At 42.2% G+C, this 15,291-nt stretch overlaps 2 protein-coding genes across 4 annotated transcripts; one reads left to right on the forward strand and one right to left on the reverse strand.

The window, feature by feature from the left end:
* Positions 1-362: 362 nt before the first annotated feature.
* Positions 363-10,268, forward strand: mthfsd (methenyltetrahydrofolate synthetase domain containing). 3 transcript variants are annotated; one of them, XM_086107179.1, is made up of 9 exons: positions 363-532; positions 620-723; positions 1,266-1,358; positions 1,433-1,546; positions 2,918-3,031; positions 3,122-3,212; positions 4,719-4,831; positions 5,516-5,641; positions 8,388-10,268. In XM_086107179.1, the coding sequence occupies exons 1-9, from the start codon at positions 505-507 to the stop codon at positions 9,117-9,119; spliced, it is 1,515 nt and encodes a 504-aa protein (XP_085963305.1). In that variant the 5' UTR covers positions 363-504; the 3' UTR covers positions 9,120-10,268. The 3 variants fall into 3 exon arrangements, with proteins under 3 accessions (XP_085963305.1, XP_085963303.1, XP_085963302.1); XM_086107177.1 differs by lacking the exon at positions 1,266-1,358 and having other exon boundaries at positions 364-532; XM_086107176.1 differs by lacking the exon at positions 1,433-1,546 and having other exon boundaries at positions 365-532; positions 1,266-1,379.
* A 1,515-nt stretch (positions 10,269-11,783) lies between these two features.
* foxf1 (forkhead box F1) lies at positions 11,784-14,763 on the reverse strand. The gene is made up of 2 exons (XM_086107975.1): positions 13,544-14,763; positions 11,784-12,690 (listed from the first exon to the last, which is right to left on the reverse strand). Exons 1-2 carry the CDS (start codon positions 14,502-14,504, stop codon positions 12,527-12,529), a joined length of 1,125 nt encoding a protein of 374 aa, XP_085964101.1. The 5' UTR covers positions 14,505-14,763; the 3' UTR covers positions 11,784-12,526.
* Positions 14,764-15,291: the final 528 nt, after the last annotated feature.

The following is a 15,291-nucleotide window of genomic DNA, read 5'->3' on the forward strand; positions in this document are numbered from 1 at the left end:
TTGAAGTTGGCGAGATTGAACCATTTTTAATTACTTTCTGTTTCTGGGTCTTAAAATAAAGCTGATAAAACCCTGGAATTGTGTTATCATTTTCGTTTTCATTCCAAGTTTTTATTCAACCTCCCTAGCATTTTTAAATTTGCTGTTTGGTTTTTATTTTTTGTTAAGTGTATGTACTGTATGTACTTTACAATTTGTTAGAAAAAAAATAACGTAATTTTGTGTTACCTCAGTATACCCACAATCCCCTTGAAGCACACACAACTACTATGACACTATGCTCTCTGAAGTATCATTTACGTCCATCCTACTGTGTATTGTTTTAATGACTCGCGGTGCGGTGATTTCAACTGCTGTTAAGTTTTACCCTCCCCAGTCGCCGTACCGAGCATAAACATTGTCGCGCAGCTGTTGCTGTCGTTTTACGTTACTTGTAGATCTCACGTTTAGGCTTGCTTCGAAAGGTAAAGTCGTGTTGGTCAATTGTTGACAGCATATAGCATCATGGAGCCCGTCATAAAAATCAATCCAGGTCGGTTCAACGTGAAAATGAGCGTCGACGCCATCGCTGTCGTAATCTGTTAGCAAATGCCGCTACTTTCTTTTTCTCTCCGTGCAGGAGCAACAAAATGGGACATTCGTCAAAAGATTTGGGACTACATCGAAGACAAGAATCTGGCTAATTTCCCAAGGCCAGTTCACAACAGAATCCCGAATTTTAAGGCAAGTTGATACCAATTCCACCTAATAGTTTCAAGAACCAACGTGCCACCCGTGAATTCGCGTTTTCATAAATCTATGCAACTAAACTGACTTCTACTGTTCGCTAGGTGTCAGAAAAGTTGTGGAATTCTTCATATAAACGAAACATTTTCTTCTTTTAGTGGCCCGTGTGAGTGGATTTCCCTGTATGGTGACCGTCTGTCAGACAAGTCATCGCTCATCAATCCATTTGACAGCTGCGTGTCGGTAGCAGTCACTTAGGTTTACAGATATCGATGCTGTACAGCATTGTATTATAAATATCTCGTTAAATTCTTAGATGACTTTGAAACATTTGATGTCATGTGTAAAGAGGAGAAATGGGTCGTGATTTTCTATGTTTCTACAAGCAACACGAAATCAATACTTGAGCAACTTCTATTATTTGAGATGGTACATTTTTCTGGGCTACAGTATATCCTGAAGTAGTGACACCAGTGCATCAGATCAACACAGCAATGTTTGCCACAGTATTTTCTCCTGTCTTTTTATTTACTGGCTAGGATGCAGTTCAAGCATGCGACAGGCTCACAGTCCTGCAGGAGTTCAAGTCCAGCCAGACAATCAAAATAAATCCAGACAGACCTCAGCAGCATGCTCGCTTTGTCACACTGGAAGTAAGTTTCCCATTTTCATAAAGCTACCCTACAATTTGCTGTTTTCCTCCCAGGGGGCTTTGACTGCCTGCCCTAAAATGTCTGAGCTGGAAGCATTTTCCCAGACAGCTGAGGTCAAGGTGGATCCCGATAAACCTCTTGAGGGGGCTCGACTAGCAGTGCTACAGGTGGACACACACACCAAGAGCTGGAAATTACCACCACAGGCTGGTCGGGACATTAATTATGCCTTCATTCCTGTTGACCTCAGGTTTGGTCACATTCAGAATGATGCCTGTGAATATTCTCATTCATCCAAGGTCATTTCATTCTTGGGTCACTGAGTCGATCGCAACTCAACTGTTCTGGTTGTCTTAGAAGATGTTTCGGCCTTTCATCAGCGCAGGTTTTTATCAGTTCATGCCATAAGGCCAGGACAGCGCTAGCCTGAGTTAGTGTAGAAAAAAAAAAGCTTCAAATATTTATGGTCCAAGCTGGAGGCCCAACCCCACCACAAATGTTATCATTCTTTTGAAATGCAAAACGACAGACGTTAAATGTCCTGAAGAGAGTCCGCTGTCTGTCAACAGGAGATGTTGGATGGAACTCCGTCATTAATAAAGTAATTATATTAAACACAGTCTCCTTTGGCTGATGAGGCAGGTTCCCAGCCCTTTTTTATACAGTTGATCCATCCATCCATCCATTTTCCGAACCGCTTGATCCTCACTAGGGTCGCGGGGGGTGCTGGAGCCTATCCCAGCCGTCTTCGGGCAGTAGGCGGGGACACCCTGAATCAGTTGCCAGCCAATCGCAGGGCACACAGAGACGAACAACCATTCACGCCCACACTCACACCTAGGGACAATTTAGAGCGTCCAATCAGCCTGCCATGCATGTTTTTGGAATGTGGGAGGAAACCGGAGCTTATACAGTTGAGTGGAATATTATTGAATGTACACGGCCCTGTGAGTGTTGAAGGAATGGAGCAGCCACATACTTTATTGACAGCCGAAGGTCAGATTCAGCAGACATGGTCACACATTCCTGCAGGTAGAAGGCGATCACTCTTTTTCATAATTATGCAGCCTTAGTTTATACACTTGATTATTTATTTTTGTCATTCAAATTTGGTAGTCTTGTGAACCAAACTCTTCAAATTCACAAGGCATTTTTGTTATCACTTTACAGGTTCTTTATAACATTCTTGTCACACAGGTGTGAATGGAACAAAACCTCAGACGACAAATGAAATATTTGGTGATGCTCGAATCACACCGTTGCTTCGCATACTGTAACTTATTCGGTCATGTTCTCCCCTTGTAGTGACTGCTCCTTTGTTTGGAATATGTATTGTCAAAAAGCCAAACAAAAAGAAACGCGTTTACAGTCAAAGATTTGTTGATTAGAAACAAACAAGAAAAACTGATATTTACCCGCAAATTAGAAGTTCAATGAATTTCCTTATGATAAATCACTCTAAGTCAGTTGCATTGTAGCATTTTCTCCAACCTGTTCATTGTTAGGTACAAATAATGTTACTTTTTTTTTTGTAACAGGCCCACAAAACTTTATTGGTCCCAACTCCTCGTCTTCGTTCTGGGCTTTTTAACAAGATCGTTCCCCCACCGGGGGCCAACAAAGAACAGCTGCGTATATGCTCTTCCTCTCAGGTTTGAGTCTCCCATGCTACATTTTCACGCAATTTACCTTATAATCGCTCCATCACGCCAACACTGAACTGAAGTGTTTCCCACCTGCAGGGCGTGAAAGAGTTCAGCGTGCCAATCGATCTGGATGCCAAAGTCAAGGTTGACCTTGTGGTTGTTGGCTCCGTGGCCGTGTCAGAGAAAGGTGAGGAACTGTATGTTTGTTATGTTTTTTTTTCTCTAATTGCTCTGCAAAAGAAGCAAGCATAATTCTCAGGAAGTATCACATTTTTAGTAGGTGTGCACTAAACATGTAACTGAAAGCTTGACTCGCAAATTAAATGTTTGGCATTCCGATGCCTTACTCAGTGCGCTCAACTCACTGTTGATGTGATTTGCTCTAAGTTGTATCTTGATACCTTTGCGATGGGGAAACCCCAAATGAAACGTTTCAATAGAGTTAAGGAGAAATGTTAGCTTTTTAATTTGTAGCAATCATGTGGCCTCGGCATAGTCACTGTACACTGGAGCGCCAGCTAAAGACAAAGACATTTGAGTAAGAACAGACGTAAGAGTTGATGCAAAATTGTTTGATCAGATCAAGTTAGCTCCTCGTGGCTTCTGCATGCTTTCTTGCGGCACATTGTTTTGCTCTTTGGGTTAAGCAGCCTGATATACGGTAACTTTGACGAAACAGACGTTTGTAATAATGCACACAAATCCCAAATGGCTCGACGTGGAGAAAGCCACATGGTTTTCATTGAAGCAATAGTTGCATGCACGTTAGCTGAGGCCCCAGTGGACTGCAATTTATTCCAAGATATTTTCACTATTCTAACTGCCTTACAGGCTCACCTTGTAAAGCAATTCTGATACGATTAGCTGGTTTTTTCCCTCTTCTTCAAAAATTTTCCGTAAAAATATTGGAAGTTGAGTTTTCTAGTCATTGTCATTTTAGTTGTATGTTAATGTCTACAGACAACAAATAGGAGTTTCATTTGGGATCATGTACAGTACGTGACTCAATTATTTGTTAGCATTAAGCTAAGTTAACTTAAGACAGCTTGTATCTTTAGTATCCACTATGTACTGTGTATTTTAATGCTACGACATGATTTTATGTCCTGTTTTTATATAATATCTCGTTTACTAATTTTTACATTGTATTTTCTTATTGTCTGTACAGTGTCCTTAGGTGGCATGAAAGGCGCTTTTAAATAAAATGCATTATTATTATTATTACCCACTCAGCCGAAGTTGTCAGAATGATGAGCTCTTGCTGTGTTGGTGACATTAACTACTGCTGTCTGCTCACTGGTGGCAATATCCAACAAGAAATGATAAAAAACAAACAAACATGATAATGTTAGTTTAAACTATTGCTGGGCCTTGTGCTTCCTCTTTAAGCTTCTGCATTCACTTTTTTGCCGCAATAAATCTCTTGTCAAATAAAATAAATGTCAGTATAATGTGGGAATCCCCTTTAACATGAGTACCTTTTCTTGTTGTTCTAAGCAGAAAGCAGATAAGGTATAACTAATGCTTGAAAACTGTCCTGTTACAGTTAGCTCCTTTTTGGCACACTACCAGCGTTGTTTTGTACTCGAGCACTGAGACTGACCCTAAAGCGTAGGCTGTTGGAGTAATTTGGCCATGTGTCTCTGTCCCATCGCGCAAAATAGCCTTTAAAGTCTTCCTCTGCGTTTTCCAGGTTTCCGCATTGGAAAAGGAGAGGGCTTTGCTGACCTGGAATATGCAATGATGGCCTCAATGGGAGCTGTGGACGAGTCCACTGTGGTGGTCACAATTGTCCACGACTGTCAAGTGAGTTTCTTTCATCGTTGAAATAACTATGGAAATGTTTCAGTGGAGCTCAATTTTCATCTCGTTACAGAGTTACCATAATCACAAGCACAAGTTAGAAACTGTCGGTGTACCGAATCTTATGGCTCACTGTCATACAAGTTCATGAAATGCTTTCACTCCTTTTTGTTCATTTGGATTGACATGTTTAGCGTAATGCTTCGTGGCTTCTTTAAAATGATTTGATATCGTATTTTCTGAACTATAAGGCGCACCTAAAAGCATTAGATTTGCTCAAAAGTCGACAGTGCGCCTTATAATCCGATGTGCCTTATATATATGGATCAATATTCGTATTTCTTGGATGTGGCATTTCAAATGTTCTGTAAAGTGCTTTGTTACAGCTGCAGCGTATGTGAAGGCTCAAAATAAATAAAGCTGTATTGGATTGTATTCCTTTTAGCGTGGCTCCATCTAGCGGATGCATAACGCAACCGCAGTCAGGATTGTAGCTTCTATTCTATGGGCCTTATAATGCGGAGCGCCCTATATATGAAAACAGTTTTAAAATCGGCCATTCATTGAAGGTGCGCCCTATACTCTGAAGCGCCGTACAGTGCGGGAAATACAGTAATTTAATTTGTAAATTTAGAAAATAGCATCAACTGTGAATGAATACTTATCTCAGTGGATCTGGTTCTTCAGGTGGTGGATATTCCAGAAGAGCTCATGGAAAGACACGACTTGACAGTGGACTACATACTCACACCAAGCAGAGTCATTAAGACCGACTGCCCCTCTCCGAAGCCACAAGGAATCATTTGGACTAAGGTAAAGTGAAAATTTCTCTCAAATCTCATCTTCAGTGCCAATTTGTACAAGTTGCACACTCTGCAATGTTAAAGTTAAACATCCATAAAAAATTATAAACGTTACAGACTTTTGTAATTAGGATGCTAAACCGAAAGGATGAGGAAAACTCCCTATCAGAGGTTAAGATGAAACTTTATGAAGCAACATTTATCAGAGATTAAGCAATTCAATTTTAAAGTGGTTATTATTCAATATTGTGTTCTCAATCTAGCTTGAGTAGCAGTTTCTCCTGAGGCTCATTTAGTCGCCTACGGTAACTGATCACCGCTGCCCTCGAGCAGGTTTATTGTCTCTCTGCATCTTGCCAAAAATAATACATAACAGTTTATAAAATATTAATTGGTAAGAGTTTGAGCAAAATGTGGAAGTGTGCTTGTAGGAATTTGTCCATTGATCTGGAAGACCCTTTGTTAGTTCAGAGGTCACTGATGTTGGCCTTTGGAGAAGGTCTTGGTCACAATATCAAACGGTGTTCATTCGAAAGGCGGATGATGGAGTGAGGGAACAAAAATCCTCTCAGCATAGATTCATAGATGTTGGTGGTGTGACTCAATATTTTGAACATGCGCATTTTCAGAAGAAAATGTACTGTTAGGGTCCATTTTTGTTCTCCAAGGTACAGCTTTTTGTGATGTCCCCTACCGGGTTCACAATTTAGTAAGTTTCTGTGGGGAAAGAAATGCACAAAATGATGTCTTGCACTTAATGTTGGTTTGCTATTCAGCAGTTTTATGCCGTCCTTGAATCTGAATTTGAGGATGTATTTTGTCCACATTTAAAATAATTGTATTTTTTTTTGTCATAAATCTGGTCAGAAAGTGCACTGACCTATGCGCTGATGAAAATTTGTGGCCCTCTCCCTCCTATAAATTGTGCATCCATGTTGCACAGTACACACTTTGGACTTAGTTGTCCATGAACATTTCAGAGGTATGGCAGCTGATTTGGCCTTTGATAGTTTGTCTCACGTCAGATATGATAACTAGCATTTGTCGAAAACACTTTGTGTGCAAACCTCTGGGCTCCTCAAGATATTTGGAAGTAAACAGAACCCGCCGACCTCACTGGCAGGAAGGCCACGTGTGATCATCAAAGCGTTGTCTGCGCGGGCTCGGCAGAGGCAGGGGCTGCGGGGGGGTCGAGGATGTTGTCAGGTCAAACAGGCCACTGTAAAAACAATAGCCTCGTAGATTCTTGTCTGGACTGGTCAGCATCAAAGGCCGCCAAACACACGCCTAAGATGCAACAAATCAAGACGGCCGTCTTATTTTTAACTGCTTGGGAAGTGAGATGTCCTGCTCCTATAAACAGATGCAGACCCGCTAACTGTTACGGATTGTCTGCATTTTGTTACAGATATCATTGAATGTGACCTCGATAAGCCCATAACGTTCAATGTTGTTGGGGGGCGGGGGGTTGGTAACATTGCACAAACAGGTTCAAAACAAACAAGAGTACTTGGAAGATAGTTTAATTGTATGTTGCGTGTTTGATAACACGCCACAAATGTGACGTTGTTCTGCCGGTGGCTCCAGTGACGTAGTGCATCGCTGCTCACTTATGGGCGGCGCACGCCAGCAGACTGATTCAACATTAGGCGAAAACTAACGTCATAATACTTGTTGGAATATGCCAAATGGCCCACGGCTCATTGAGGCCTAGCTAATGGTGAGTGATATTTAGAAGCATTTGTCTTTATTTTGGTCCTTGAAAACGTGTCTGAATCAAAATGGTAGTCACACTAAAAAGTTTGTAAAATGTTGCCTTTGTTTAAAAAAAAAAAAAAAAAAAGTGTGTGTGTATGTGTGAGCAATGTGCATTGTTAGATGTCGCTGTTCAGTAAATATTTTAATAATTTTGTGATTAGTTTATTCTTTGGAGAACTATTTTTAATTTGTGCAATTACAGTGCCTTGATTTTAGTGAGGTTAGTACACAGTCATAGCCACTAATGCAATTATAAGAATAATTTGGTGCGACAGACATGTAATCATGTAAAATATTTTATATGTATGGTCTGCGCACAGTCCGGCTGTAATGTTCCTGAAACAGCTTTTAAAATATAGTAAAACAAATTACAGAAACTCTTCAGGAAGTAAATATCTCTATACTGTGGGTTTGCAGCTCTGTGGGCGTAATTCTTATCATAAACCAGATGAAATGGCAGACATTAATTGGTCACTTTTCTTTCATTTCATGAACTTGCTGATGTGCTGCTTTGGCTCAAACGGTTCAATTCTCGAACTAATGGTATGCCAGCTCCCTCTAGTGATATGCAAATTAATCCCTGCCAGAGTTTAATACGTTTGCAATGTATCTTTTTAGAACAGTTTTTAAAATTATTATTTACTTACAATTTTTAACTTATGCGCAGTAAAATATATTGGAGTTATTAATTACATCTTTTAAATGTTTTTTCCTATGTTTAAACACAGTTCTAATGTTTAAACGCCTCGTAAAGTGATAGTGACATAGAATTCTATTATGTATAGTTTTTAGGAATAAAACCTCTCATTTTGGAATACTTAGGCTTACTATATGTCTTTATTTTAATGTTGGTTATGAATGATAGTGGTACAGAAGTATTTTTGTAGGTGGCACTTGGTGTAAAAAGTCAGAGAACCATTGATTCATAATGTTGCATGTACAATAATGCCCGCACCCTCTTTCAGTTTGACTGAGATTGGCCAGTTTTATGTCCTCAGCTGGACACAGAAAAGCTGCAGAAGATCCCCATCCTGAAGAAGCTCCTGGCTCTGGAGGAACAGGCGGGGAAGGACGTCACACTGGGAGCGGGGCCTCCCCGAGCTGAGCCTCTTTCGCAAACCGATCCCCCCAAAAAGCAAAGCAGGCGCAGGCCGAGGCAGAAAGCAGCCCGTCAGGATGTCCAAGAAGAGTCCAAGGAGGACCAAAGTGTCGAGCCGCAAGCAAACGCCGGACACCGTCCTGCTCGCGTAAGGAAAGAAAGTCGAGGAAGTGAGGGAGAGGGTGTCGAAAAGAGGAGAAAGAAGGGACGAAGTGGAAGGAATCTGAAGGAGAAGAGTCCAGAAGAGACTGGAGGTGAAGTTCTGACCCACGGTAAGATCCCTCCCGGTGTGACCACAGTGTATCTGGGTGGGATCCCCACGGGGCTGCGTGTGAGCGAGCTGAAGACATCCCTGCGGGAGAGAGAGGCTGCGCCACTGCGGCTCACCTGGCAGGGAGCTCAGCACCGCGCCTTCTTGGACTACAGCAACCCAGAGGCTGCCGAGAAGGCTTTGGAGGCTCTGCAGGGGCTCAGCCTGAATGGTCACAGTGTGCAGGCCGAGCTGGCCAAGAGCCAACGGCGCAGCAAGAGGCCCGGCCAGTCCAATCCGAAAGCGAGACCAGCAGCGGCTCCGGCGTCTGACAAAGAAGAGGTGGATTCCAAAAATGAAGCCCATGAGCAAACTGAGTAGTCAAAGAAGAGTAATTGCACTAACCTTGGAATGCCTTATAACACTTTTGGTTTGACTTTATCGTTCAGGGTTCATTCCAGTTAAGTCACAATTTTATATTAAGCAATATCGAAATAAAATATGCAACAAAAGCACATCTAAACGTGAAGATTCTCTCTCTCTCTCTCTCTCTCTCTCTCTCTCTCTCTCTCTCTCTCTCTCTCTCTCTCACGCTTTTTTTCTTTTTTGAAGCGAAATGATTCAAATGCACAGAAAGCTAGTGGCTGTCTTGGCCGCCTCACAATTTCTACCTACACAATTGCCGAACAGGTGCAAACAGCACCACCAGCCGGCCAAACTACGAATTCGGCGCTTCTCTTCACTGTTTTTCTCTTGACTGACATTGGCAAGACTGGCCAGCCTCAAATCAGCCTTTACAAAGATAAACATGCTCAATTTGGATTGAGAACAGGATTAATTTTCCACATTAATTTAATATTCAAAATATTCATAACCTTTTTTGTTCTAATTTATTTGCTCTCACAAAACCACTCTGTCATATATGCTCTGTACATCACTGCAAAAATACAACCCTTTTATTTATTTGGATCAGATTCAGCAGCATGCCTAATAGTGTGTCATTATTAAAATGGTCACATTTATTGAATGGATAAATGCAGTACTGTTTACAGTATGTGCAAGGTACACATCCAATTCAAATGAAATTAGATCGCAAGAACGACTGAGAAAGTTGAGAATTGGGTTTGTAAACCCCACATTAATGCACCAAAATGGATAAGTTGACCACAGCGCATCCTGCCATGAGTGATTTATTTAAACATAATTGACTATTACCCAGAGTTCATAATTCATCCAATAAATTGAACCACAGATAGTTGGTTAACACTTACTTTTCCTGTCATGTCTATTAGAATGCTAGCCTTCACTTGGATGAATTAGATCACATTTTCCCAATGGAATGTCACGCTAGGATTTTGTGGAGACCACTTCAGATATCTTTTGTTCCTTTTTCTTTCTTTTTTTAATATTCGACAAGTTCTTCTATAAAAGGCCTTGGCAGCCAAAACTTACTGAGTTTTCTTGATGTGAAAGCTTTACCTGGTTACAATGCAACGTCTTCAAATAAACGAATATTACATTGAAAAGTAACATTTGCTGTTTGAGCAACTTGCAGTTTTCATTTGTAGTCCTATTTCCTTGCTGCGTTGAATTGCAAACAGCTGAGAGGTCAGTAGTACAACAATTTTAACACGCATGCCACATCTGCCCTTCATCACACGAGATCGCGTCACCTCCATGTTCCTGGACAAATTGTACCTGCTTTCTGCCTTCATTGTGTACAGTGCTCCACACGCACACACCCAGCAAGTCATGTCAGTCTGCACCCGGCAACCTTCTTCGGGCTTTTTATGGAACTGGCATGCAGGGCCTGCAGGTCGAGGGAGCAGCTGTGGTTAGTCATCTCACTCCCGTTGCCGTGCCACACCTCGGCCAGTGTCATCGGTTTCAATGAGAGATTTCCACTGCTGCTGGGCCATGTGTGCTCCTTAATGTATAGCCATGTGTTTAGGTGCACTGCTGTTTTAGTTCGGGGTGCGATGTGCATGTACGGTGACTAGCATTGATTGGCTAGCTGCACACTAAAGTGAGCATGAACGTACTCGATGTAAATTCTTTCTACTGGTTTGCCATTTTATATAGAATTGCAAGTTGAATCTCTCTTTTGTATCGCGCGGCACCTGCTATTTTCTTTAAAAGAAAAAAAGTTATCTTAATTTGAAAGAAATGCATTTTAAACCGTGGCCTAATCCCCGCCAATTAAAACAGCCAGATGTTGCTTTCCAGGTCAATTTGCGCTTTGGAATTCCCACAACGTAAAAAAAATATATATATATTTTATGAGTTCATTGTTCCGTTTTGATTGACACTGTCGGGATGTTTGAAAACGTGGTTGTAGATTACCGTTGAACAAAACCGCACTCCGTGTTTTCTATTTTGGTTTCCCCGTTTTTTCACATAACCGAGGCAAAATATTAGAAACATTGCACACTGTAAACCACTATCACAAAGTATTTTAATTCAAACCATTTCCGAGATTATCAGTCGAAAAAAGTTTGAATGCTATTAATTAAGAGAAGACTTTTCAATGCAGCATTAGTAGTTGATTATATTCGTGTGGCGAAACGAGTGTCGGTCAGTTTTACCATACAATGAAATCGAGCTTTCTTAATGTGTTTGTGAAAGGGTTTCATGTAAAAAGCATGTTTTTTTTAATTGTACCTAATCAAATATGGTCGTGTTATTATAATGATTTTTTACAAGAAATTATGATTTAAAGAGTGCTCTTTGCATCCATGTCGCCATAAAATGTGTCTCAGTAATTGTAGTTCATGTGGCAATATAATTTAAAGCTTTTTTTTTTCACATTGAGATATGCATTTTGAGGGTTTAAATTGAAATTATTTCTGACAGTTTTTCTTGCCCCCTTCAATAAATTCGACTGACATTGATTTAAGGTCCAATTTGACATTTTGAATTAATTTGCGTTTTGGTTAAATTCATGTTATAAACCGAAAAGTTAAATCCCGTGATCATTGTCGATCAAATCGAGTTTCAATTTGTTAACCTGTCTTGGATTTTAAACAAACTCCAAATGTATCCCTCTTGAGAATTTAGGCATCAACAGCCCCAACAAATATTTTATTTCCTTACAGACTGTAATAAAGATGACCCTCGCTAAATTATTCAACAATATAGAACAGTATACAGTGCTGGTATTAATTCATGATCTACATATCCTAACGACAGAAACGGTGCTTACAATATATCCTCATTTTCATTTAAAAACAAATAAGCGTTCTGACAAATATTGCCAATAAAGCATCACAACTCCTTGGCCAATTCGCCTGAAATTAAAAATATGCAGGCCTTCAGAATAAATAAAAAAAGTTGCGCTTACAGGCTATTCAAAAAGTGCCTTAATCATTTTTTATACACGGACACGTCAATACAATGCCCACAATTGTTCATGTCACTTGAATTCCAAATGAGTGTTATATGCCATAAAAGAAAGAGAACGCAGAAAAGAGAAGTGTGCATTTTTTTTTTTACAATGAGAAGAATAAAGCTCGACAGAAATGTGAAGTTGTAGTCATCCGCGCTGCAGGACTTAGTACCAAACGTCAGCAGACTTTCACCCCGCTGCTCCATGATGACGGCACGTAAAAGTTTGTATTATTATATATTATTATTATCATCATCATCATCATCACTACAGATGGTCGCTCTTGCGTGAGGCGGGAGAGGGGAGAAAAAAGTAGTCCGGCTTGTCTTTGAGAGTCCTTCACGTCCCCTCAGTGGTTTTCTTTTCCTTTTCGTTTCAGCTGAATCGAACCGAAGCCGCATCATCACATCACGCACGGTTTGATGTCCTGGTAGGAGACCTGCTGGTGGTGGTAGTAGGAGCCGCTGCTCGGTGAGTGCATGGCCGACGACGTCATGGCGTTGAAGGAGAAGACGAACTCCTTCCGGTCACACATGCTGGGGGACTGCGAATGGTACCGAGGGATGCCTGAACACACACACGTACACGTTTACGGCTTGCAATTGGCCTACACTTTTATTTAGACCCCGTAGTACTAACAACCCCCCCCCCCAGGTTCTGCTCGTAAATACAATAAATTAATATAGAGTTGATTACTCACAAATAAATAAAATTGAATTGTAATTTAATTGAAGGAACTGCAGGAGAGTGAGACAATAGCTGCATTTCATTTCCCTAATATGGAATGACTTGTTTTGTAGTAATTATAGAAGCGATAACACACGTCCCCTGTTGTCGCCTATTGTGCGGTTTTTAAATTTTTTATTAGTTGGTCAAAATAAAAGAGACTTCCTTGGTATTGACCAAGTTTTCCATAGGAAACATACACACACGCATTTCCCAAAGTGTAACGATATTCCACTAAAAATAATTATCATAAGGCGCATGATGATGTTTTTAATCGGCCCGTGGATATTTCTAGAGGTTAAAAAAAGATGGAGGGTTGATTAGCATTGCTCCGGGACAAGGCAGCCCGAGCTTACCATGATTTTGTTTGTTTGTTTGTTTTTATCATGACGAACTGTGAGCTTTGTCGTGACAATTTAAACTGCTTCTTTGTACTTCCAGAGTTAAGTCATTTTTCTAAAAATGTTTTTTTTTTTTTTGCCACCAATGAAACGCAGCATAGCCAACATTTCCACTCAACCTAAATGCCCGCGCGTTTGGCACGAGGTCAGGGAAGCACTTCAACTTGGCCAAAAACTAATAATTATGTGGCTGGTCTTTGTTTTCATTTTTCCACGCGATCTGCTTCAATGTAAACCAGAGCGTTCTTGTTGTTATTGTGGTCTTTTTTTTTTTTTTCTGGATGGAAGCCTACCTTGCAAGTCCGTGGCCGTGTGGCCGTTCTGGTGCAGGTATGGCTGCTCCAGCGAGTGCGTGGGCAGGCTGGGCTGCAGCGGGTTGGCTCCGGGGTTGCACGGAGACAGCGGCTGCTGCTTGATGTAAGAAGCTCCGTTATTGGGACTCGGAGCCCACGCCGACGCCGGGCTGGAGTAGACCGGGTGCGGCTCCATCACGCCGCCGCTCGTGAGCAGAGGCGAGGCGGAGTTGTCGTGGTGGGGGTAGCCCCCCTCGGCGGTGTTTGCCGCGCAGCTCCCCATGTACGAGTGGCCGCCGTTGGCCGACAAGTGCGTCATAGAATGGCCGGACAGAGCCATGCCGTCCATGTTCCCCGCCAGGTGTCCGTTCATCATCCCCATCCCGCCGTCCAGGGACAAGCTGTTGGGCGGACACGACAGCCCCCCGCCGCTCCCCTGGAAGTTGTACGACTCTGGGATGTGGTTGAAGCCCAAGCCGTTCATCATGCTGTACATCGGCTTGAGCGCTTGGCACTTGCGCCGGAAGCCTCTGGGTCTCCTCCTGAACGAGCCCTCCTCGAACATGAACTCACTCGCCGGGTCGATAGTCCAGTAGTGACCCTTCCCCGGCCGGCCCAGACCCTTGGGCAGTTTGATGAAGCATTCGTTGAGGGACAAATTGTGGCGCACCGAGTTCTTCCAGCCCTGGTAGGAGCCCCTGAAGAAGGGGAAGCGGCTCTGCAGGAACTGGTAGATCTCGCTGAGGGTAAGCCGCTTGGTAGGGGAGCTCTGGATGGCCATGACGATGAGGGCGATGTAAGAGTAAGGAGGTTTCTCCGGCCGACGGATTCCCGCGTTGGTCTTCTTGGCTTTGGCGGTGGAGGAAGCAGCGGTGTCCATCACCGCGGTCTTGTCCGGAGCAGACATGGGGCCGCTCTGGGCAGGAGTGTGCGCTTGGGGCTGCTGGACTTCTGCCGTCATTAGTTAGACTTAAAGGCGCGCTGGGTAGAAGAAGACTAAATGTCTTTTCCACATCCACACCTTCTACACGAGACGACGTCAACTTCACCGGCAAAAAAGCGAGCAAAAAAAAAAAAGAGAGAGAGAGAGAAATGCTTCTCAGTGCGGGGAGGTTCCTGAAAGACTGACTCGTCCAAACGTTTTCCAGAGTGGGATAAGGAGTACAACGGGAGCTGCTTTCCACTTCACTTGCTGCGTGTTGTCCTGCTGCCTTTTTTACTTATCTGTTGCCATCAGCGGGTTGGAAGCTGCATGTCTTGGCCATCCGGAAAAAAATTGGGGCCCGCCCAGTTCCCCTCCTACTCCAGAGGTGGGCTGTAAGCATGCGTGCACATCTGGGTGCACTCACTTTTTACTTTGCATTAAAAAAACATTTTTTTCTTTTGGGTCAAAATTTTTCATTTTCTCGTCCAATATAGAGCCTTACATGCACTTTAATGTATTGCCAATCATGCTTAATTTTCATTGTTGCGTGCTGTAACTTTAGATTGTTTCTTTTATTATGATTATTTTTTATAGATAATTGTATTCCAGTCTAAATAAAATAGTAAAAGCTGCGTTCAGGCTGTCACACAGACAGCATGTATATGCCACATGCACACCACCCGTTGGAAAGCACGCATATATCGCTTTACTGTTTTTAAAAACATTTTCAAAAGAGCATGCCCCTTCACATCCAAAACCAGCCGCCAAATGTCTATACAAAATAAGCAGGCCGTTGGGCACTGCAGGATGTTTACACAGCAAA

Source organism: Hippocampus guttulatus, chromosome 3 (assembly GCF_054856545.1).
Source record: "Hippocampus guttulatus isolate MCC_2025c chromosome 3, RoL_Hgut_1.0, whole genome shotgun sequence".
Taxonomy (NCBI): domain Eukaryota; kingdom Metazoa; phylum Chordata; class Actinopteri; order Syngnathiformes; family Syngnathidae; genus Hippocampus; species Hippocampus guttulatus.